The sequence below is a fragment of the Curcuma longa genome, chromosome 1, assembly GCF_044706935.1.
Source record: "Curcuma longa cultivar G26 ecotype Majalengka, Jawa Barat chromosome 1, ITB_CL_G26_1.1, whole genome shotgun sequence".
In the NCBI taxonomy this organism is placed as follows: Eukaryota; Viridiplantae; Streptophyta; class Magnoliopsida; order Zingiberales; family Zingiberaceae; genus Curcuma; species Curcuma longa.
In genome coordinates this window covers 4160310-4186630 of record NC_133861.1, presented here as the reverse complement: position 1 = coordinate 4186630, position 26321 = coordinate 4160310, and the positions used below count along the sequence as shown (strand labels likewise).

The following is a 26321-nucleotide window of genomic DNA, read 5'->3' as shown; positions in this document are numbered from 1 at the left end:
ATAATAAAAATATTTTTCGTAATGAAATTAATGATGAATTTAATATGTTACTAATTTTGTAATAAAATTATTTTTGATGTAAAATTTATCATAAATTTATGACGAAAATAATTTTCATTGTAAAATTTATTACTATTTTATTATGAATATTTTTTATCATTAATATTCGCCCTAAATTTATGTTTTTTATAGTGATCCCTATTATTTATTTTTTGATAATTTTTAAAGTGAAAATATTTTTTAAATATATTTTATTTCATTAATTTACAATTTAGTTATTAATTGTTAAAAATTTATAGCAAGATTGATATAATTTTTTTTAAAAATTTTTAATGCCTGCTATTAATCTATGTGCATATTAGACTAGTTGATTAAATAATATTATTTTTTAAGCAGGTATAACATATATTATTGATTTGAAAATATTTTTGATACTTTTTATTAATATCGCTATCATTTTTAACACATGCTTCTTTAATATAAACTTTTTTACCCATTGAATCCTAATGAGAACGCTGAATTGGTTGGTAGATTGTATTAAAAGATGAAAAATGATCGATCTTAGGAGGAGATAAAAAATAATTTTTATTTATTATAATAATATATTTTTATAATAATTAATTCAACTATTGTCTCAAGCACTCGTATTGATAGATTCACACCAGAGAGTGGAGGTTAAATTTGGCTTTTTGTGGGGCGTTACATTTAATATTTCCGCTGCTTAATAGTTTGACAGATAAATGAACGATTTTCGAGAAAAAGCGACACGCACTATTCACCCCCCTCTAGCGCGTGTATCGATCCTACAATATAGCAAGTGCAGAAATAAAGAAATATCACCTCTAATAACCTATAAGAAAACATATAGTATATTAATAATTATTTACAAATATTTAATAATAAGACAGTATATAAATAATTATATAAGTAACAAGTTATATAAATATGCTGAATAAAACTAAATTTCTCATAAAAATTTCGTTATCATTTATAAAAGATCTCCTCATTTTTTAATATAATGTCAAAGTCCTCATTTTCATTGGCATTATCGTCGTCGTTGTCAGATTTATTATCATTAATTTCACTTGCATCCACATTTATTACAATTCTGCTAGGATCTTGTAATGTTGAAATAATATATTCTTTAGTTTGAAATGTATTCCTAACTTTCCTCTTGTTGATATGCAATGTCTTCCCAACGTTCCTCAATCTTTGTCTATGCTTTAGTTTTACAAACAACCCACCAATCATTTTTGTCACATCTTAAACTAGGATACAAGCATAAAATACCTGAATAGCTTGTTATGTCAACACAAATAATTTATATCTTTTATAAAATCTCTTATGATTTATTTCAACCAAATTATAATGTGGATGAACCTTCATTCCTTTGACAGGGTCAAACCAGCGACCCATAAACAAAATAACTCACATTTTTGGTCCAGAGTATCCTACCTCTATAATTTCATCCAATAAACCATAAAAATCATTGCTTACACTGCCTCTATCATTATCTGATGATTGAACATATACCCCACTATTCATTGTACTCTTTCCCATTCCATATTTTTGAGTATAAAAATATATCTATTTATGAAATATGCTGGCCACGTACGTACCAATGCTTTTGGACCCCAAGAAAGATGAAATAAAAATTCCTGCTCAAGGTGAGCTTAATTATCATAAACCTAAAATAAAAAAAATATATTTAAAGATTTGCATATGTATAAATAATAGTACAAATTAGATTAACTACTTACATATAATTTGAATCACGGTGCAAATTCTTCATCGCAAAATCGATCAAAATCTTGTGCTGACATTTCAGAATATAAGTGTTAAAAAATTCTTTAAAAAAATTAAATTAAAACACAAAATAAGCACTTAAAATTAACAAAAATATAAAATATAAAATATATACTCAGTCGAAATATGACGTGACATTTGGATAATTTAGTAAAATATATGTCTGGACTGCACGCCATTCTTGACCAGCTAAATATCTATGCATACATTGTCTACTTGGTTGACTAAGATAGTTAATAATTAAAAATGAGTTTAAATTTGGATCAATAAGGCCTTCATCATTTCTTCCTGGTCTCTGTCTTTTGCTTTTAACGTGAGGCTCAAAATAATATGATGCAAAAGTTGTTACTTCCTCTACGATATATGTATTAACAATAGAGGCTTCAATATGTGCTTTATTTTTTATTTTTTTCTTCAAATGATATAAAAATCTGTTTATCATATAAGAAATCATATTAGATATCAAAAATATATAATATGATAAATAAATTTTTATCTATTAATTGAAATTAAAAATATCTGAAATGTTGGTGCAAGAATGCACTAAGATCTTGCCTAGAGTTTCGATGTTTGACAATACACCTAAGTCTGGTCAGTTTGACCAAGGGTTGACCCAAACAGGATCTGATGTTTGGATGTGTGGAAGTGAGTGAAGTCTAGTCAGACGACTAGCGAGAAGACCTAGTCGGTTAGACTAGGCAGTGGAAGTCCTAATCTGGAAGATTGGGCAAGGGAAGTCCTGGTGAGTGAAGCTGGGCAAGGGAAAGTCCTAGTTGTAGGCTAGGCAAAGGGAAGTCCTGATTTGGAGGATCAGGCGGAAGTCTTGGCAGAGTCAAGTGCACCAGGTGAAGTCTGGGCTGGTCTAGGTGACCGAGTCGCAGCAGAAGTCTGGGCTGGTCTAGGTGACCGAGTCGCAGCAGAAGTCTGGGCTGGTCTGGGTGACCGAGTCGCAGCAGAAGTCTGGGTTGGTTAGAGAGAACCGAACCGCAGCACAAATCCTGGGGGGTGAGGACAGAGCCGAGCACAAGTCCAACAAGTCTGGAGGACTTGGTTGGCAATCACATAAATTCTCCAGAGTGGAGTGGGTCAGACTAACCTAGGATTTCGGTAGAAATCCGAAGTTAGACCCACAAGGTAAGGCTTAGGATTGTTTGTTTTGTATGTTTGTCTTGCAGGAACCAAGGAGATGGAAGCAAGATGGAGAAAACATAAATGAAGCAAACAAAGCAAAGCCAAACCAACCAGTCCAGAGGATCCAGTCGACTGGAACTGGAATCCAGTCGACTGGGAGGCCAGTCGACTGAATCTGCAACTACAGTCGACTGAAAAGTGGAAAAATGAGTGAAAAGAAGATTTATCTGCCACGTCGACTGGAGTTGACTCAGAAGGGCACTTGAGTCGACTCAGACAGTAGATAACGAGCAGGATGAAGTTCTATCTGCCACGCAAGCTGGAGTCGACCCAGATTGGCATCTGAGTCGACTCAGGAGCAGTATAAAAGGACGTGAACGTGCAGAAACAATTCATTCAAGCCAGAAAGTTCCCTGCTCAACTAGTGGTGCTTCTGAACGCGAACGGGGCCAGACGCTTGCAACCGGGGAAGATCCAGGAGGAGTGCGCGGCGCTCAGGACTTCCAGATCGGCGACACTTGTTTGGTTTAGTTTTTCTTACTTTCTATTATTTATTTTTCATTATTGTTATTCTTTACGGACTGTAAGACGGGTTTCTCCGCCTCCGAACGACCGTTCGGAAAGGAGACCACTAGTGGACGGGCGCCTCCCGAATTAGGCCTTGGACGTACTAACCCTGGGGGGTTAGGAACCAAGTAAATCCCGCGTGTCCCCTGCATTTATTTCTAATTCCGCTGCAAGTTTTTGATAGAAAACGAACGATTTCGAAAAAGCGACACGCGCTATTCACCCCCCTCTAGCGCGTACACGATCCTACAATTGGTATCAGAGCCGGTGCGCTCTTGATTGGACTAACCGCCAAGGGAGCAAGACGGCAAAGATGGAGGGGGAAAAAGGTATGATTTTAAAAGTTCATTTTAAATTTCATATAATATGTTTTAAGTGCAGGGAGAGAGGGCACTACAAAAATAAGTGTCCTACTCGTAAAAATCGGACGGCACCACCGGCGGCAAAGGAGCAACCGATGCTAGGAGCCCGGAGAAACAAGGACCACATCAAATGCTTCAAGTGCCAGAAACACGGCCACTACAAGAACCGGTGCCCGGAGAGGAAGACGACGAAAAAGTCAGAATTAGGGGAAGCGATTCCGGTAAGTCAGTTAAATTACGAAAATACCCCTAGGTTGCATGCCCATGCTAGATCTACTTTTTCTGCAAATTTAGATAATTTTTCTGTAAATTTAGAAAATTTAGAAAAAGTTAATTTGAACAAATCAAATTTAGATAAATTTAAAAATTTAGATAAGTTAAAAAATTCTAATTTAGAAAATTTAGATAATTTGACAAATTCAAATTTGAACCATTCAAATTTGAAAAAGTCAAACTTGGATAAATTAGAAAATTTAAATTTAGATAAAAATTTGACTAATTCAAATTTGAACAATTCAAATTTGAAAAATTCAAACCTAGATAAGATAGATTTATCTAATTCAAATTTGAAAAAGTCAAATTTGGAAAAATTAGAAAATTTAAATAATTTGACTAAATCAAATTTGAATAATTCAAATTTGAAAAAGTCAGATCTAGAAATATTAGATAATAATTTAAATAATTCAAATTGGAATAATTCTAAATTAAATAAATTAAAAAATTCAAATATAGATCCTAAAAACAAGGAAAATTCATCTAATCTTAATAAATTAATTAAAAATTTTGAATTAAATAATAATTTAACTAATTCAAATCTAACCAATTCAAATATTAAAAATTCAAATGTAATTAATCTAAATTTACCTCAAATAAATAAAAAAGAAACTCTTTAACTCATTCAACCAAGATAAGGATTTAGTTAATGATTCAACTTTAAATAATTTAATAATTTTGAAAATTAATTCAATCAAACAAGATAAAATTAATAATCATCAAGATAAATTGAACAATTCAATTTTACCAAATAATTCAAAATTAAAAAGTCAAGAAAAGTTATTTTCAATAATAATTAGCTTATGTAAGAAACTAGCTAAGTCCGAAGACTTGGTTGAATCGCTCCAAGAGAAGTTAGGACTTCTCAAGGAGAAAGTCAACAAAATTAAATTAAAATTAAATTATTAAATTAAATTAAATTAAATTAAATTAATGTTGATGCAGTTTGTCCCGATTGTTGTTTTGATGTTGACACAGATTTAAGTTAGTCGACTGATGTTGCCCTTAGTCGACTGATGTGGTCGATCAGTCGAGTCATCTTACCTTCTGCTTGCTCGGAATTGATGACAGTCGACTGATGAACACATCCAGTCGAGTCCATCACCTTCAGTCGACTGATGTGAAGCTCAGTCGAGTTGTTATACCTTCTGATTGCCATCAGTCGACTGGCCTTCAAGGTCAGTCGACTGATCTCCAGAAATGACTCGACTGGAGTTAAATCCAGTCGACTGATGAGGCGTATCAGATGTAATAACTTAGTGCCAGTCGACTGATCTTACCATATCAGTCGACTGTCACCTGTGAAAAATGGAGTTGGAGAGGGCTTGGGAGCTCGTTCTCCGGACTAGGTCAGAGAGGGCTCGGGAGCTCGTTCTCTGGACCAGATGGAGTCGGAGAGGGCTCGGGAGCTCGTTCTCCGGACTAGGTCAGAGAGGGCTCGGTAGCTCGTTCTCTGGACCAGATGGAATCGGAGAGGGCTCGGGAGCTCGTTCTCCGGACTAGGTCAGAGAGGGCTCGGTAGCTCGTTCTCTGGACCAGATGGAATCGGAGAGGGCTCGGGAGCTCGTTCTCCGGACTAGGTCAGAGAGGGCTCGGTAGCTCGTTCTCTGTACCCGATGAAGTCGGAGAGGGCTCGGGAGCTCGTTCTCCGGATTAGGTCAGAGAGGGCTCGGTAGCTCGTTCTCTGTACCGGACTATGGTCGGAGAAGGCTTGGTAGCTTGTCTCCGGACCGGATCATTGTCAGAGGAGGCTTGGGAGCCTGTTCTCTGAATACATGGTCCAATGTGGTTGGCTCGGGTGAGACACGAGTTGACCAAGTGATCAGATTGTATGGAATCGAATTCACTTCAGTGTAATCGGTGGGTGGATCGATTAACCAATGGCTAGGATGGTTAGTCGATCACCGGATCGATTACAGAGCATTCTGTGAGAAATTGGATATCCCACAGAACCCACCATAATCGATTGCTTGATCGATTATGGACAAGTTTAATCGATTCCTTGATCGATTACAGGCTTTACTGAGAAACCAGGTTACGACACTTAATCGATCACACGATCGATTATATTGAGTCTTAATCGATCGTCTGATCGATTAAGTCATGCTGGAATCGATTACAAGGGTGGTAATCGATTCCACTCTCTCTTAATCGATGTCTTGATCGATTATGGCTATACTTCTGCGTATTTCTGCTCTTCTGATCTGCTCTTTGATTCTCTGATCTGCTTGCGATTTGTTGCTGATGTTTGCTCTGAGTTTGCAGATATTCAAATTCAAATGAAGGAACAATGAGGAGAGTCAAGGATTGGCTTTCCATTTTACCAGATTTGTTTGATAGCTAATTTCAGGTTAAACGGCTACTGGCACGACGACTGAACTCACCTGGCAACTGGAGGAGGATGACTTCAGTGTGCCGGAGGGCTCAGAGGGGCTCAGTTGGTTCAGTAGGCGTGGGTGCATGAGCAGAAGAGAGGAAGATAAAAGAAGAGGATGGAGAAGTAGAGAGCAATTCAAGAAAGCAAGAAAAGCTGTGATTCTGTGAATTGTGCACTCTCTACTTGCGTTCATTGCTCTTGCTTGAGTTCCCTGAGGTGCTGCAAGGTGTTGGTGTTCTTGCTCTCGGGTGAATCTTCTGATCTTTGGGTGTTGTGGTTAAGTTGAGGCAGTGGTTCTGTAAGTTCTTATTCTGTTAACTGCCTCAAGCTCCTCTTATCTCTGTGCTTATTCATATCTGTGAGATTTGTTGTGGAGAGGTCTCTCCACCGAGAAGGAGTCATTATCTAGCCGGATTCATCCGGGGTGTGATCTACCGAAGATCAAGGGATCGTCCACCTTACGGACACGCCGAGGAGTAGGGGCAAGTTATCCCCGAACCTCGTACATCCTTGTGTTAGCTCCTTCCCTGTTTTGTTAGTTATTTTTCTTTCTATTTCCGCTGCGTACTAATCGATTGTAGGAGAAAAATCGATTGCAAAGAGAGGCTATTCACTCCCCCCCTCTCTAGCCATCTCCCGATTCCTAACAAGTGGTATCAGAGCCTGGGCTCTTTGCTTGGATTCCAACCCTAAAGAGCAAGAGAGATGGCCATGAAGGAAGGTTTCAGCACCAATCGTCCACCATTCTTCGACGGAGCCGACTTCCAATATTGGAGAAGCCGCATGGAGTATTACCTCAAGACTGACATTTCCATGTGGTTCTCGGTCAAGGAAGGTTTCACTCCGCCGAGGGATGAAGAAGGTAAAGAGCTTGACTCATCAAGGTGGTCCGCGGAGCAAACGCGCAAAGGACAAGCCGATGCCAAGGCGGTGGTGACCCTACAATGCGGCATCAACAAAGACCAACTCATCAAGGTTGGCCCATTCACAAGCGCGAAGGATTTGTGGAACAAGCTCATTGAGCTTCATGAGGGGACCCGAGACTCCCGGATTGCGAAGAGGGATCTCTTCTTGAACCAACTCCAAAATCTCTCAATGAAGGAGAATGAAACGGTAAGCGAGCTTCATGGTCGGTTCAAGGAGATTCTCAACGGATTGCACACCGTCGATGAGAAGGTAGAGAACCGCGACCTCGTAAGGTATGTCCTAAAATCCTTTCCAAGGAATGCTTTGTGGTCATCCATGGTGGATGCCTACAAAGTATCCAAGGATCTTTCAATAGTTAAATTAGATGAATTCTTTTGTGAAATGGAACTTCATGAACTCGCTAACAAAGGTCAAAAGGAGAAAGGTATAGCTCTTATTGCAGGAGAAAAGAGCAAGGATGGGAAGAAGAAGAAAGAGAAGAAGAAGGAAAAGGAGGTCTCTTCATCTTCCGAGTCCGAAGACGATAGTGACTCTTCATCATCAAGCGAGATGGCAAATTTTGTGAGGAGAATTATGAGGAAGAGCCGACGATACAAGGGTAAAGGTAAAATCAATGATAGTAATGTTGATAAGTCTAATGTAACTTGTTATGAGTGTAGCAAGAAAGGTCACTACCGGAGCGAGTGTCCCAAACTCAAGAAGAAGGAGGAGAAGGCCAAGAAGAAGAAGGCGTTGAAAAATCTTTTATAAGATTTTATTAGAAAGAATCTACCAATCTTATCTTATCTAGATTTATTTAGAAATAAATCTTTTTATAAGATTTTATTAGAAAGAAATCTAATAAAATCCAATGGATAAGATTAGTTATCTTTTTTAATAAATTTCCATTCTATTAATTTTGTTCTTATCTTTAACAAAATCTTTTTAATTATATCTCGCTAATATTTAGCGAGATTCCATAATTAATATTTTGTTAATTTAACAAAATTAATTCACAAAATTTTATAATAAAATTTTGTATGAGAAGAGACGAAATTTCTTAGCGGAAATTCTTATAAAAAATTTCTTTCTTATCCGAATTTTTCTCGGAAAAATTTTAAATAAAATTCCAGATATTTTGTTTTATAAGACCACAACAAGATGTAGATTGATTGTATTGATGTTGTGATAACCTATTTTGTTAGATTGGAATGATTAGTTAGAGGGAGAAGGGGTGAATAGATAATATGGTACCTTTCTTTCTTTCCTTTTTTTTTCTTGTACAAACATAAATAGGATAAAGAATTTTTAAATAAAAAAATCTTTTTTAAAAAAAAAATAAAATAAATTTGGATGTGATGGGCACAATTGGATGGGCTGTGGTCCAATGAGAGATGGATTAGGGCACTGGACTTGGACTCAACTACAGCGCAAACAAGCAACAATTTAGGATGAAGACTAGTTAGGGCACACTCATGTGCGTAGACACAACATGGAATAAGATAAATTACTTTCCTTTTTCTTTTTAAATAAAAGTAATATTGTTTTTAATGAAAAGGAATTAATGTTTTAACAAAATATTAATTCTTGCTTTAAGAGTCGTGTATGAATCATTTTCCATATCTATACATGCTGTTTGGAGGAATAATCCCTTCAAAATGGTATCATTTTAGAATAGATCATTCTATTTATTTCTTCTCTTTTTAAATAGGTTTATATTTAATTTTTCTTTTAAATATATTTTTTCTTTTAGGTAAAAATTAAAAAGATGTTTTTTGTGTAAATTATCAAAGGAATAGAAGATGATTTTTTAGTTATTATAATAATTATAGTAACTATAATTTTTTAACTAACCTAAATGATAGATGAATAAAATTAAATCCACATTATAATTCATTAATTTATTAGTAGTTTTCTATTGAAAAAGCATTCATGTAATCTGTAAGAATAAATAATAAGAATTGATTAATCAAATCAATTTAATTATTAAAGGCCAATACCACCGAGTGATCATCCCATTTTATTACTCTCATCCTTTTCTTCGATTTACTAATTACTATGAGATAGAACATGGTTCCTATGACTAATCGTCCATCACCTTAAAGATCTCGATGGTTTCTTCCTCCTCCACGCCGTGCCACCGGAAAGATTTGCCCTCGTCCATGGCGATGTTGTTACGGACGAACAAGAAACAACCCTCGCTTGGCCAATGGTCTCCAAACTTCTCCCTCATTACCCTCCCCAAATCACCCACTTTCCGCGACGGATTCACAGTCGCCCACATCTTCTTCGCCGGCGCCGATCGAAACATCGGCCGCACCACCAGCCTCAATCTCCTCGAGTACGGATCAGCCGACGCCGGCGTTGCCAGGCCAGGAAGCGGCGGCCTCGCAGCCGTGTACACCGTCACCTCCACCTCACCCGCCGCCATGTAGTCTGCCAGAGTGTGGTGGTCCAGCAGCTCCTCCCCTTCCTCCTCCTCCTCCCCCTCGCGGTGCAACGCCAAGCCCTGCAGCGGAACGCCTTCGAGGTCGCCGATCCGCTCCTTGAGCCGCTGTACGGTGTCGCAGGCGCTGGCTTCCAGCGAGAAGCATCGGTCGGGCGACGACCGACTCACGACCACGTTCACCTTCACCGGCTGATCTAGCGCATCTCCGTCGTCCTCCGCCTGGGCGCAAGAAGGGTCGCTAGCGACGAGGAGTTGGACGGAGGAGTTGTGGAGGATGCCGCAGCGCTCGGTGTCGGCGTCGTCGCTCAGCTCTTGGCCGTTGAAGACGAGCTTCTGGGAAGCGACTGGGTAGCCGGCGAAGAACTGCACCTTCTCCTTGATTTCAGCAACGCTGTCGAAGAATCCGATCTCGACGACGAAGCCTTTATCACTGTCGTCGGTGTAGAAAGTAACATCCATGTTTCTCCTGCTCTTTGATGCCGGCTGGCTCTACCGTGCGTCGATATTAAGAATCGGTCTTTCTCGCGGAAACTTTGGATCAATTTTTTTTTCTTTGATTTTTTTCTCAAATTTAAATTAAATAATTTTTTTACAAAAATCATACTATCTCAGGTTTATTTTATAATTTATATTTATTTATATAAAAAATTTATATATAATTTCGTTTCAAATTCTATCTTAATTTTTTTAAATATTATATTTTATAAATAAACTACTAATTCTTTAATAAATCCATCTCTTACTTACATAAATTTAAAATAAATTTTATTTTAAAAATTATCTCTAATTTATATAAATTTGAAATATTTTTTTTCTATCTCAAATTTTTATTAAATTTTAAATCAAAATTTTGATAGAAATTATAAGATTTTAAATACGGTTTATAATCTATATTTATTTTATTTATAAAAATTTATTTACTTTAATCTCCAATTCCTTTCAAATTCCGTTTCAAATTTATTTACTTTGAAATATATTTGCTCTTTTGATTTTGGACCTCCTCTTGATCTGACATTTCTTTAGGACTCTTTGTTACCCACAATGCAAATTCTCTATTATATGTCTAAGAGGTTAATCCAAATCAACAGAACAAATAGTATATGATTTTTCAAAAAATTATTTGTCAAACCATGCATTGAATTGAATTTTTAATTTGGACTTTCCTTAAATCTGACACTTCTTCAGGATTCCTTATTGACCACAAGGTAATCTTCCTATGTGTCTTACAGGTTCTTCCAAGTCAAAAGATCAATTTACAAACCATTTTATAAACTATGAATTTTTAAAAAATATTTTCAAAATAGATTTTTTAAACAATGTTTAATAAGTTTTTTAAAAATAAGATCTTTTAAGAATCTTCTCCCCCTCAACTAGATACTCTCTCAGAATATCCTTGTTAATCAAAAAGATTTTCTACCTATGTGTCTTAAGGTTTTAGACCTAGTGTTGACCTAAAAGTTCTTTGTGTAAATGTTGGTCAACCACTTTTTAAATATATAATATTTTAAAAACTATAGTATAGATATATACAATAAGCAAAAATTTTAAGCAACTATCAAAATTTTTAAAAATAGTTTTTAGAAAATAATTTAATAATTTTTAAAAATATTTTTTAAAACTTTGTACTTTAATTGTTTTATCATCTCATCCATTATAAGTGCCTTAGTACATGACATATAAAGGTTGTCTTAAGGGTTCTGTGAGATGATTTATCAATTTTATCTTTATTAATTTTAAGTTAAGTTATATTGAGTATTTGACCTTGTGTTAGATTCAAATTTAATAGTTAGTTGGTTAAGTCCATATTTAAAAATCAACTTTAAGGTCGTGGCGAGGCAAGGGTCTTCTTGGTTATCAGAAAGTAACGACCACTTCCTTAGACAAAGCCTTTAAAGAAATTATGACTTTAATTAACTTCTTATCTAGAAAATTTTGAGAACTCAGTGTAACTAGTCTAGGATGTGACGAGGTAGTTTCAATTAAATCAACTTAGTTAAGCAGATCAAATAAGGTACTCCTTATCCTACTTGACATACTATCATCTCACTGTACCCTAGTACTATGTTGGCAAGTGTCAATCAGTCATTTATCCTTAACTAACCTTTTTAGTTTAAGCAATAAGTAAACATGATAATATGACATTTATGTGCATATAAAGTAAGCATATACATGTACATAACATATATGCATGAGTCAAATAAATCAAGTAATTTTTAATTTCTAATAATATATCAAATTCTCGATTTGATATATTTCGTATGGACAAGCGAATGTGTCAACCCACTCACACATATTAAATTTTATTAACTTTTTATTATCTTGAGTAATATTTTAATTAATTTCATAATTATAAGTATTTTATTATGATTAGTTTTATGGATTTTAATTATGTTTGTTTGAATTTTTAATTTGAATCTTTAATTTTAATTTTAATTTTTTATTTTAATTTTTAATTTATTTTTGAATTTTGAATTTTGAATTTTAAATTTTAAGTTGTTTTAGAATTTTTAATTTATTTTTGACTTTTAAATTTAAAATTTTATTTTTAAATTTAAAATATTAATTTATTTTAAAATTTTAAGGTTGGAGATTTAATTTTAGATTTAAATTAAGTTATGTTCCATAATTAAATGGAACTTCATGATAATTAATTTTATTATTTAAATTTGAGTTTTAAATATTTAAAGTTGACTTGTTAAAACTTATAAAATTATTTTCTTGAATTTTATAATTTAATTTCAAATTTTTGAATTTAATTTAAAATTTTTAAAATTATTTATTATTTCATAATTAAAGGATACACGATTATAATTAATTTTATTATTTAATTTTAAATTTTTAATATTCAAATTTGAATGATTATTTTTAAAGTTTTAAATTTTATTGTAAGAAATTTTAAGGTTTATTTTGAATTTTTTTATGATTAGATTATTAATTTTAGTATTTTTTATGGGTTTTAAATTTTTCTTATTATTAGGATTATCTTGATTATTTAATTATGAGTTATTAATTAAATTTAAATTATTTAACTTATTTTGATGATTATTAATTTTATCTTATTTGATTTAATTATTATTAATTTTTAGATTTTTTAAATTAATTAAATTTAAATTATTCAATTTATCATTATCTTGATTGAATTAAAGAATCGGTGTAATTTCTTATTTATTAAAATTAAATCTTAATTAATTAAAAATTTAAAATTAATTAAATTATTAATATTAGTTAAATTATTTGAATTAATTAAAACTAAATTAGTTAAATTATTATTTAATTCAGATTTATTCAGATCAGATGGATTTTCATTGTTAATAATATCTAAGTTTAAATTTTTTAAATTATTTAATTTATTTTTATTTAATAAAATTTCAGATTTATTTGACTTTTTTAAATTTATTAATTTTGAATTTTCTAAATTATTTAAATTGGTCAAATTTTTTAAATTTAAATTATCTAAATTTGAATTAGTCAAAGTAAATAATTTTGAATTTGTTAACTTAGTTAAATTTGAATTATGTAAATTTGAATTTGTCAAAGAAGATAATTTTAAATTTATCAAATTATTTAAATTTAAATTATCTAAATTTAAATTATTTGAATTAGTTAAATTAATATTTTTATTAATTAAATTATCTAAATTATTTAAATTTTTAAAAAAATTAACTCTAGCATGCAAAATTCTAGGGGTATTTTCATAATTAATCATACTTACTGGAATCATTTCCCTAATTCTGATTTTTTTTCTCTGTTGTCTTCCTCTATGGGCAGCAATTCTTGTAGTGTCTGTGTTTTTGGCAATTAAAGCACGTGATGTGCTCTTTGTTTCTCTAGGCTCCTAGCACTGATTGCTCCTTTGCCGCTAGTGGTGTCATTCGAGTCTTACGAGTAAAATACTGATTTTTATAGTATTCTCTCTCCCTGCACTTAAAATAAATAATGTAAAATTTAAAATGAACTTTACAAGTATTACCTTTCTGCCCCTCCATCATTGCCGTCGTGCTCCCATGGCGGTTAGTCCGATCAAGAGCTAGTCTGCTCTGATACCAATTTGTAGGATTGGTGTGTGCGTTAGAGGGGAGTGAATAGCGCTTGTCGTTTTCGTTCGTTTGTTCATTACTAACACAAAAGCTAACAATGGATATTAGAAAAACAAGTAGGGATACACAGTTAGTATGTCCAAGGCCTATGCACGGAAAGACGGCCATCCACTAATGGTCTTCTTTTTGGACTTTCGTCCGGAGGTGGAGAAACATGTCTTACAATCCAAATAAAAATAATGAAATACAAACATAATATTGAAGAAAGATTAAACCAAATGTTATGTAGTGGCTGATCTGGAAATCCTGAGCATAGCACACTCCTACTAGAACTTCTCCGGTTGCACGAGTCTGGCTCCGTTCGTGTTCAGCAGCACCATAGGATAAAGACGTGTGAGAGTAGTATTGATTCCTTGGTGCTAATCATATAGGCCATATAAAGACCTTTTCAGGTGCTTGGATCCCTTTTCAGACACCTAGAACCGATCCAATCTAATTTGATTCTGTCGATCTTTATTGAGGCCAATTTCTCATGATCTAGGTCCCTATAACACATAGGGGCGCCTGGACTATCCAAGCGCCTGGATCAGATCCAAGTGCCTGGATCTACCCAGTCTAGGTGCCTAGACCTCACTGGGCCACCTTGATTGTTCCAGGTGCTTGGATTCAATAGGGGCGCTCGGAACTAGTAAATCAATTTTGACCTAAGTTGACTTTAGAGCTTAGTTCAACTGCTTCTGTTTGCTCCTCTTATGCTTTCTCAGTCTTGCTTCCAACTCCTATTCCTGCAAAATTAGCATACAAACACACAAACAACCTAAGCCTACTTGTAGTCCGTCTGACCTACTAAGCTTACTTAAGCCCTATCTTATAAGTCTAACCAACTATGTTTACCTGTGTCTAACTTCCCGTTAGGACTAGTCACTTTCATAGGTAAACTTTCTATATGTCAAACATCCTATTTGGACTTTCCCTTGTCTAACCTCCACTTAGGACTAGTTACTTCCATAGGTAAACTTTTTATATGTTAAACATCCTATTTGGACTTTCCCTTGCCTAACCTCCACTTAGGACTTGTCACTTCCATAGGTAGACTTCTCAACTGCCAAACATTCAGTTACCCTTGACCTATTTGGACTTTCCCTTGCCCAACCTCCAGTCAATGGCGTAATCAAAATCAACAACTGCCCTGGACTAATCAGTAAGACTAAATTAGAATATTTTAATTTTTTAAATTGTTAAATTGAAAATATTGGATTGCACTGGGCTCCAGCCCAGTGCAACCACCCACTGGCTACACCAGTGCCTCCAGTCAGGACTTTCTTGCCCAGTCCTCCAAACCAAGTCTTCCTTGCCCAATCCTCTAGATCAGGACTTCCTCTACCTAACCTCTAGATAGGACTTTTCCTGCCTAGCCTCAATTAGAACTTCTCCTTGCCCGATCTAACCAACTAGGACTTCTTGCCTAGTCTAACCGACTAGGACTTTTTGCTAGTTTTCTGGTCAACCTTGACTTGACTAGACTTCACTCACATCCAAATATTAGGTCCTATTTAGATCAACCCTTGGTTAAACAGACCAGACCTAGGTGTATTATCAAACATCAAAACTCTAGGGAGAGACTAGTGCTCTTTGCACTATCATTGTATACATAGTGTTGACCTAGAGGTTTTGCGTCTAAGTGTTGGTAAATTAATTTTCAAATATATAGAATTTTTGAAAACTATAGTATAATTACACACATGAATTTTAATTAATTATCAAATTTTAGAAAGTAGTTTTATAGGTTTTAAAAAAATATTTTCAAAACTTTATGATTTAATAGTCCTTATCATCTCACTTATTTTAAGTGCCTCAGTACAGGGCATATAAGGGTTATCTTATGAATTTTATAAGATGATTTATTAATTTTATCTTTATTTATTTAAGTTAAATTCTAATGAGTATTTGATCTTATATTAGGTTCAAGTTTAACCGCCAGTTAGTTAAGTCCACGTTTTAAAAATCGACTTTTAGGCTGTGGTGAGCAAGAGCCTTCTTGGTTAATAGAACAACGACCACTTCCTTAGACAAAATATTTTTACAAAATTATATCCTTTGCCGACTTCTTGAGAAATCCTAGTCTAATTAGTCTAGGATGTGGCAAGAGCTTCAGTTAGATCTACTTAACTAAGCAGATCAAGCAAGGTACTCCTTACCCCATTTGACTATCTAGACCAAGCTTCTCTAAACGCACTATGTCGAACAAGTGTCAAGCAAGCATGCGTACTTAATTAACCATTCTAAGTTAAGTAGAAATTAAATATGATGACATGACATTTATGTGCATAAATAATAAAGTATGTGCATGTATATGGCAGGTATGAATGAGTCAATCAAATTAATCAATTTTTGATTTCTAATAATGTATCAAATTCTTGATTTGATATACTTCGTGTGTACCTGCGAATATGTTAACTTATTTTGACACATTTTGAATTGTATTAAGTTTATATTTTATTAGGTAATATTTTAATCAGTTTCATAATTATAAGTATTATAATTAAGTTTATGAATTTTAATTATGTTTATTTATTTGAATTATTAGTTTATTTTTAAATTATTAATTTTAGATTTAAATTAAGTTATGTTTCATAATTAAAAGAAACTTAATGATAATTAATTTTATTATTTAAATTTAAATTTAACTTGTTAAAATTGAAAGATTTATTTTCTTGAGTTTTGGTAATTAATTTTTAATTTTTTAGATTTAATTTTAAATTTTTAGAATTATTCATCATTTCATAATTAAATGGTACACATGTTAGGATCGGCTAGATGCGTTGCGCGTGTTTACACGTTTCACAAACTTACGCAGCGGAAAGAAAATAAATAATTACAACTAATTATTACAACACTCGCAACACACGCATGCAAGATACAACAGGTACAAGACATTACTTGACATTAAAATTTTACAGAATAATAATTATTTTAAGCATACTTGACAAATGACGTTGAACGGGAATGAAATTAGCATCAATCGAGTAGCTCTATCAAAGCTTCGCCTCTATCGGTGATCCACGCCAAGCTCTCATTTGGATAGCATACAAAGCTATGAGTTGCATCACCGTCTTCGGTACTAGCCGATGATCGGCAATGACCGATATGAGAAAAAAACCCTAATATCAAAAAATACGCAACAACACTTATCGCGATAAATTTTTCATGGCTTTCTAACTATCACCGATAATCGTATTCCTAGTGTAATTTTTGGTGGTTAACCTTTGACTACCGATTTGGGGCAAATGGCCAAAACCTTTCCAACAAAGATGGAACAATCTCCGAAAGCCATAACGGTACAATGGCCAACAGTCGTTGTATGATCAGTGATGACCGATAGCAACCTTTTCTTTTTGGCGTTTACTGTCCATTAAAATCAATGACAAGATCTGGATCCGATAGCTACACTAGCTTCCCACAGGATTGCTGGCGTCGGCGACAAACTCTTCACAAGGAAGAAGAGGTCCCGAGAAGAAGGCGACAAGCTCTTGGTTTCCTCCACCTCCTAGCCAGCGTCGAGACTTGCAAATTGGGTGGTTTCCAAAGTCATGATTCTGGATTACAGCTAAATGACACTCAGGTAGGAGAAAACTGTAAGTAGTAGCCATGGTATCTCCTTTTACGTTGAGGAGAAACAACAATCAAGTGGCCCTCAGGCGAAATCACGACTAATGCTGGAGACAGCGCACAATCGGGGGGAATGCGATTAGCAAGCGAAATCTTGATTTCCTCTGCTCTTCTTCTCATGTGGTCCGATTGCTTTGGAGGAAGGCCGATCGGGAGAAGCCAACGTTAGGAAGCTGCAGCGCCCAAAGGTGCAGCATCAGCGATGGGCTTTCACCATCTCCTCCGGTGGTCGACAATGGGAACTTTTCCCTCTTCGGGTCTTCTCCTCTGGCAATCAGTAATGGGAACTTTTCCCTATTCGCGCGAGTGTGTGAAAAACTAATTTGGAGAAGACCGGTTCCGGGAGGAAGGAGATGCGGCAGGCACTCTCAAAGAAGGAAATCACGAGATTGGGAAGGAATTGTGATTCAGTGAAGAAGAGGGTGGTGTTGCCCAATTAGGGAAGAAGAAGAATGACGACCAAAATTGCGATTGGGAGAAGCAACAACAACTGCGCGCGATTAGGGCTCTGATCATCTTAGGGTTTTCTGGTTACTCTCCACCGAAGGAGGCGGTGGGCGTGTGCGGGAAGACACGATCTGTTGAAGCCAAGCCAGCGACCAAAAATCGAGCACCACCAAGAAGAACAATGTCGCGATTTTAGAAGCAACAGTAACTGTGCGATTAGGGCTTTTCTAAGTGAACCAGCTACCGTGTTTTTCTTTCAATTATTGTAGCAAAAATTGATTTTGTAGGATTTACTATTGCAAGATAAGGGGTTACAAGAAACGAGATGGATATATGAGATTAATCTTAACTATTAGGGTTTAATATCAACCGTTCATTTCTCTTTTGATGTCATATCTCATACAATATTTTATTGGGTTTGGATCACCCATCTCTTAACCCAATACCCAAAACTCATATGTCGATTAACTTAAATTTGGTTCAAAACTAAATCAAATTGGTTCGATTTGGTTCAAAATTAAATTGTTTGGTTCAGTAACCAAAACATCTCTGATTTGAACCAAATCAGTTTTGTTCATTTCGTTTTCATAAGACGAAGCCCATCATCGCTTCCGATCTGCTAAAATCTCTTTCATCAGGAATCAAACCAATTCATTTTGTCTTTGTAAGACGAAGTCCATCATTTTTGCTTTTTGTCTGGTCCAACCAGACTTTATTTCTCTCTTTCTGAGAATCCAATTCTCAAACTCATTTTAAGTCATTCGAAAAAACTTGTAGTGCATGTGACCCAATAGGTTTCCAGCTATGTTGGTCGTCCATAATTAACCATTAATTATGGAACAATCATGAGTGACACCTAGTAGTACATCATAATCCCCAATTGATTGGAAAATCAACGATTGATTCCAGAACCATTTCTAAACCCTTAAGCAGCTACAATAAGACGTGTCTCATTCCTTTCACCATCTTATATCCGCTTAGTTCAGGACATAGTCTACATGTGTCAATCCCCACTAGGCTGACTACGTCACACCTAGCCCAAGTTTGCTTTCTTGTCCTGTGGATTCAAGTTGCTTATACATGTGTCCAAGAGTACAATACTCTTAACATGCAATGCTTTGGCCAAAGACTTCTAGTAACAATCCTGACAAGCGGTCATATATATTTCTTTTTAAGGAGTGGTGAATCCTCTGTGGGCTATCCAAACATCTTTGGGCACTTTGACTTTTACCCAATCATCCCGAGTCCACATCTCCTTGGAGATGTTTGCTTAAGATGTCAAAGTATAAGTTTCCATGCCCAAGGTGACTTGAATATCACAAGTCAAAGGAAACTCACACTTAAGTTGTACTGAGATCTTTATTGACATATGCATAGAACCATATAAAGTCTCATGGCAGGTTACTTCAATGAAGTAGTTACCTTTAACTAGCATCCACGTTTAACTCTCAACATCCAATGTCTTCAGCTAGCAAGAATAGTGTAAACCAAGGAGTTTAAAACGTGCTAGTCTGAAAAAAATCAATGACGTCTGTATTCATCAATTTATTAACTAGGGATAATTTCAATACATTCATAATTGCACATGTAAAGTTTCTCATTAGGATCCAATCATAAATTCTCTCATGCTATGGATTGTATTATGGATATTCAGTAAATGAGTTTAAGATCCAATCAAACATATAAAAAATGTACACTCAAATAGTGAATTATTATTTATTCAATAAATAGTATAACCATAAGGCGATTGCCTTAGGATACCTCTCAAATATAATAGACTCCCACTTGGCCTAAGGCCAACCGCCATGGTATCCAATACCACACACCTCTATGTGCTCCTTAAACTTACTTTGAGGTGGAGGTTTTTTCAAAGGATTCACAAGCTTCCTTTCAATGGGAATGTTGTTCATTTATATGTCTCTTCTACTGATGATCTTTCTGATCAATCGATAACGTTAAAGCATATGTTTGGATCAATAGTGAGACCTGGGTTCCATCACCTGCACGATTGCTTCATTATTGTTGTTGTAAACAGGTAATGCTTCAACAAAGGTTAGAACCACTCTAAGTTTAGTGATAAACTTCCTGATCTAAACCGCTTCCTTTGCTGCATCACAAGCTGCAATGGTGTCTTGTTTGGAACAATTCCAACTTATTGCGACACCATTTAAAGTAAATATGTACCCCGACTATGACTTAAATTCATCCTTGTCTGTCTGGTAACTGACATCAGTATACCCGCGTGTAACCATATCACCATCTCCATCTACCAAGAACACATCTTTAGTTCTTCGTAAGTACATAAGGATTGCCTTGACAGCTGTCCAATGATCTATTCCTGGATTTGACTGATATCTTCTCGTGACACTCAAAGCAAATGATTCATCGGGTCTCATACATCTCATAACATACATGATAGATCTTATCGCCGATGCATAAGAAATCTTACTCATGTAAATCCTTTCATCTTTTGTCCGTGAACACATAAGACTTCGAAAGGTAAACCCCATGCCTGATGGGTATATAACGTTTCTTGGATTCAAGCATACTGAACCGCTTTAGCATCTTGTCTATATATATATATATATATATATATAGACTGTGAAAGACCAAGCTACCTCTTCGATCTATCTCTATAGATCTTAATCCCAAGGATATAGGTTGCTTTTCTCATGTCTTTCATGGAGAATGTTTAACTAACTATAGTTTGACTGACTACAGAACAAGCACATCATTTCCTATCATTAATATGTCATTAGCATATAATACTAGGAATACGATTGTACTCCCACTAACTTTCTTATATACAAAGGGTTCGTCAAAATTTTGTGAGAAATTAAACTATTTGATTTTCTTATCAAAATGGATATTCCACTAAGTTTCAAACTTGACTTTCATGAAATTCATTTTTGACTTCATGACTGTTAATCATTTATCCTTTCTAAACTTTTCAGAACTTTTTCATAATTAGTAGTTTCCTCATCCTCAATGAGTAACATGTCATTTGATTCACTTATGAGAAATCCATATCTCTTAGGAATATTGAGTGTCCTCCTAGATCTACGAAGAGGCTGTGTTTTCATAGGTTTAGTCGATGGCTCATTACTATGAGTAATTGATTAGGGTTCTTGACTAGGTGTCTCATCAATATCTATTTAAGTTTTTTGAACTTCATTAAGTTCAATTCTACTCCCACTGTTTTCTGCAAGAGAAACTCTTTCTCTAGGAATGTAGTATGCCTTAAAACAAACACTTTTGTTCCACGGAAGAACAGAATTGGTTACCCCTTATTTCCTTAGGGTATCCAATAAATAGATATTTATCAGACTTAGCTTCTAACTTATCTGATATAGTTCTCTTCACATAAGTAGGACAACCCCATATCTTCAAGTAAGATAAGTGAGTTTCTTACTATTTCATATTTCATATGGAATAGTAGAGACTACCTTAGTTGGAACTTTGTTTAACAAGTAAATAATTGTCTCAAGTGCGTTACCTAGAAAAGGATCTGGGAAGACATGCATGATTCTATTGGAATCATCCCAGTGTAATGCGCGTGTTTACATGTTTCACAAACGTACACAGCAAAAAAATAATAATAATTAAACTTAATTTTTATAGCACTCACAACACACGCATGCAAATACAATAGGTACAAGACATAACTAAAATTTAAAAATTTTAGAATAATAAATATTCTACGTGTGTCAGGCATATGATGCTCAGTGAAAATGACATCAATCAAGCAACCCTTGTTGAAGTTTCGCCTCTATTGATGATCCATGCCAAGCTCTGGTGTTGACGACTTGCTAAGTCATGAGTCACATCATCATCTTTGATACTAGCCGATGATCGATAGCGGTCGATATGAGAGAAAAAAATCCTAATAATGAAAATCACGTAACAACATTTATCACGATAGATTTTCTGAACTTTCTAACTATCACTAGCAATCATATTCCCAGTGTAATTTTCAATGGTCACCCTTTGACTACTGATGGGCAAATGGCCGAAAATGTTTTTTGACATTGATGGAACATTCTCTGAAAGCTTCACAAGTTTTTGGTGGTGAATTAACTTCTAACAATGAACCAACTTCCAGTAGCAATTCTGAGGCTCCGACAGCTTCACAAGCCGCTGGTCGTAGGAGGCATGCTCCAGCAGTTCATTGGGAAGAAGCGCGAATGTGGGAGGTGTATTAGGTTCCTTCCTTCGGCGGTTGATGATTTCCCTCTCCTTGTGTGATTAGCAATGATTATTCAACAATAGGGGAAGGAAGAAGTAGCGGCGCCCAACGCCGGTTAGTTTCTCCTCTCCTCCGACGACCGATCAAGTCCAATCGAGAATGCTCGGGAGAGAAGGGGAAACTCTCGTCGTGTGATCGGTTGAGGCGCAAACTTGCAACTAGAAAAAAGAAGCGCATGATCGGGAGGCTACCATGCTCAAGGACCGCCACCCTTAGGAGGAAGTAGAGGCCGACTACTAGGATTTTACTATCAGAGCTCCCATGCGGCTAGGCCTCAGGAAGAAGTAGAGGACCAGGAGCCTACTCTTGGGAAGAAGCAGTGGCCTGCAATGCTCGCGACATGGTCGGCACTAGCTCTCCGTTCACCGAGAAAAACCAAGGATCGACGGTAGATTTCTCCATTCTTCTCGATCGACAAAGGCAGAGGATGGCTCCCGGGAGAGAAGGGAGGCAGCGGCTAGGGCTCCAGTGTGTCCTTCTCCCATGTGGCTGAGCAAAGGCGGCTAGGGATTTGACGTCTTCTCCTCCTCTCCCATGCAGCTGAGCTAGGGTTCTTCACTGGCTTCTCTATCCGACAGTCGATGCACGGGTTTAAATCATGCTCATGATTTCTTTGCGCAAGGAGAATGGAGACAGCGTTGCTTGCAGATGCAGGCCGCGTGAAGGTTGGAGACACCGTCGTCGACAACCACAGGATCGCGAGATCCCTTCTCGCATGTGGGAGAAAATCGCCGGCTGAGCGTATGGTGAACCAAAGGAAGAGGCTGAACTAGATCGAGAACAGAAAAAACAAATTGATTTGAACCAAATTTTAGGGTTTACTATAGCAAATCGGATTCAATTTGGTTCAAAACTAAATCGCTTAGTTAAAAAAATCAAACAACCTCTGATTTGGCCCAAATTAATTTTATTCATTTCGTAGTCACAAGACAAAGTCCATCATTGCTTCCATTTTGCCAAAATATCTTCCATCATGAACTAAACCAAGTTGATTCAATTTGGTTCAAAATCAAATCATTTAGTTCAATAACCAAACTACCTCCGATTTGAACCAAACTAATTTTGCTTATTTCATCTTCATAAGACGAAGTCTATTATTTTGCCTTTGTCTGGTCCAACCAAATTTTATTTCTCTTGATCTAACAATCTAATTCTCAAACTCATTTTAAGTCCTTCTGAGAACTTGTAGTACGTGTGACCAAATAAGTTTTCGATTATGTTGGCCATCTGTAATTAACCATTAATTACGAAACGATTATGAGTGGCTCCTAATAGCACATCATAATTCCCAATTGACCGAAAAATTAACGATTGATTCCAGAACCATTTCTAAATCATTTAACAACTATAATGAAATGTGCCTCATTCCTTTCATCGTCTTATACCCGCTTAGTTCAGGACATGATCTATATGTGTCAGTCCCCACTAGGATGACTATGTCACACCTAGCCTAAGCTTGCTTTCTTATTCTATGGATTTAAGTTACTTGTACATGTGTTCAAGAGTGTCATACTCTTGACATGTGATGCTTTGGCTAAAGACTTTCAGTAACAATCCTAACAAGCGACCACAGGTTATACATCTACTTTTTCAAGGAGCGATAAATCCTTTATGGGTTATTCAAACACCTTCGAGCACTTTGACTTATACCCAATCATCTCAGGTCCACATCTCCTTAGAGATGTTTGCTTAAGATGTCAAAGTATAAGCCTCCATGACCAAGGTGACTTGAACGCCGCAAGTCAAAGGAAACTCGCACTTAAGCTGCATTGAGATCTTCATTGACATATGTATAGAACCATATGAAGTCTCATGGCAGGTCACTCCAATGAACTAGTTACCTTTAACTAGCATTCATGTTTAACTCTCAACATCCAATGTCGCCGCTCAGTGTGATCAACTGCTTAGTAAACTAAGGAATTTAAAATGTGCTAGTCTCAATAGAATCGATGACGTCCGTCCTCATCAATTCCTCGGCTAGGGATAATTTTAATATATTCATAATTGCACATGTAGAGATGCTCACTAGTTGTGATCCAATCACAAATTCTCTCATACTATGAATTATATTGCGGGCATTCAGTAAATGAATTTAAGATCCAATCAAACACATAGAGAATGTGCACTCAAATAGTGAATTGCTATTTCTCCAATAAATAGTACAACCATAAGGCAATTGCCTTAGCACACCTCTCAAATATAACAGATTTATCATTGACCTCACCATGTCCAACAAGGTTCAGTTTCGCCTCTCAGATACACCGTAATGCATGGGCGTATATAGCAGAGTCCATTGAGATAATATCCCATTGTCTCTCAGATAATCTTGAAACTCTTGACTTAAGTATTCACCACCGTAATTGGATCAAAGTATCTTAATAATCTTGTCAAGTTGTTTCTCTACTTCATCTCTAAATTCTTTGAACTTTTCAAAGGCCTTAGATTTGTATTTTATTAAATACATATATTGAAATCATGAATGATCATCGATAAAGGTAATGAAGTAGCTATAACATCCTCATGCTTGAGTTGACATTGGACAACATACATCAGTATGTATAAGGCCAAGCAACTCTCCCACTAGTTCACCCTTACCAATAAAATGTAATTTAATCATTTTGCCCTTAAAGCATGATTCACATGTATCAAATTAATCTAATTCAAATGATTTCAAACTACCAACCCTTTGGAGTTCGATCATGCATTTTTTATTTATATGACCAAGACGATAATACCACAAGTAGGAGGTTAATTAATCATCCTTTCGAGCACACTTGTTATTTGTTTTGATATTGAATGCGAAATATTGAATGCCTCAAAGTTATGTAACAATAATCGTTACTAAACATCATATGGAACTTTTTCTATTTAAGCAAGAAATAAAAATGATATTTCTTATTAAAACAAGAACATAGTAATAATTTTTCAACTCTAAGACAAGTCTTTTACTATTCCTTAAGCCCTATATGTTATCACATATATGAGACCCGCATCCAGTATCCAATACCGAGTGCCTTCGGAAATAGTATGACATTCAATTACGTAAATAACTCAAGAGGATGAGGCATCACATGCCTACTTTCCCTTCACGGACTCAAGATAAAACTTGCAACTTTGAATTTGAGAACGATTCTTAAATTCCTATACTAGTCCAAGAAATTAGGGTTAGTCAACTTGTTAATGTCCAAAATAGTGCACAAATATAAAACATCATGCGTAATCAATTAAATCTATAAATACAATCGAGCATATATGAGAGATGATTTGCAATGTATTTGTAAACAATTTACATACATTAATTGATCTCATTTATTGGGTTAATATCCATTATAGAAAAGAACAACTTTGAGATAGTCCAACAAGTCATTCTTAAAAAAAACTGATAATCCCAGTAGCCACATCTCTGGAGATAGTAGGTTCCACCAGGGTAAATCGGGAATGGGTTAATATCCATTATAGGAAAATTCCTGCAAATACGCTGAACAACCTTGGAGATAGTTGCAACAACTCATTCTTAGCTATAGTGGTAGGTATCATATACTAATTATGTATCCCATATACATAACTATCACATTATGCTATCAACTAATTGAATATTTATATAAACATCGGATTGTTGACACATTAACACGTATACATCATATGTATAACACCCAACTTCACCTCTATCCATATTGACCTTAGAGAAAGTCCAATAAATCAACGCTTTAAGTTAAACCCAAGCCACTAATCATGAGATCATATCTCAATGGTTCGAACATATCTAATTTCAAGCCGAGCTTGGAGAGAGTCCAGTAACATAAACAAGAAATCAAACTCTGATTTTAACCATATTAGCGGAAGGTATTTGCTTTAATAATTTTGTAATGGATTTCAGGTCTTTTCCTCTTTTTATGTAAATAATTAAATTATCTACATGACATGATATTAAATGGTATGACATAATTAATGCAACTAATCATGATAAATGACATAGCATGACATAATTAATGCAACTAATCATGACTACTTTTAACCATAGTCGTCATAAATTTTATCAAATAATAAAATA

General features: G+C 35.3%; 2 protein-coding genes across 2 annotated transcripts; one reads left to right on the top strand and one right to left on the bottom strand.

Annotated features, from left to right (window-relative positions):
- The first annotated feature begins 7221 nt into the window (after window positions 1-7221).
- LOC141822749 (uncharacterized) lies at window positions 7222-8637 on the top strand. The gene is made up of 2 exons (XM_074710084.1): window positions 7222-7715; window positions 8628-8637. The coding sequence occupies exons 1-2, from the start codon at window positions 7222-7224 to the stop codon at window positions 8635-8637; spliced, it is 504 nt and encodes a 167-aa protein (XP_074566185.1).
- An 868-nt stretch (window positions 8638-9505) lies between these two features.
- On the bottom strand, window positions 9506-10330 carry LOC141822738 (uncharacterized). The gene has a single exon (XM_074710075.1). The coding sequence runs from the start codon at window positions 10328-10330 to the stop codon at window positions 9506-9508; it is 825 nt and encodes a 274-aa protein (XP_074566176.1).
- Window positions 10331-26321: the final 15991 nt, after the last annotated feature.

Coding starts and splice junctions, on each gene's coding strand:
- LOC141822749 (XM_074710084.1), top strand. CDS start 7,222: ATGGCCATGAAGGAAGGTTTCAGCACCAATCGTCCACCATTCTTCGAC.
- LOC141822738 (XM_074710075.1), bottom strand. CDS start 10,330: ATGGATGTTACTTTCTACACCGACGACAGTGATAAAGGCTTCGTCGTC.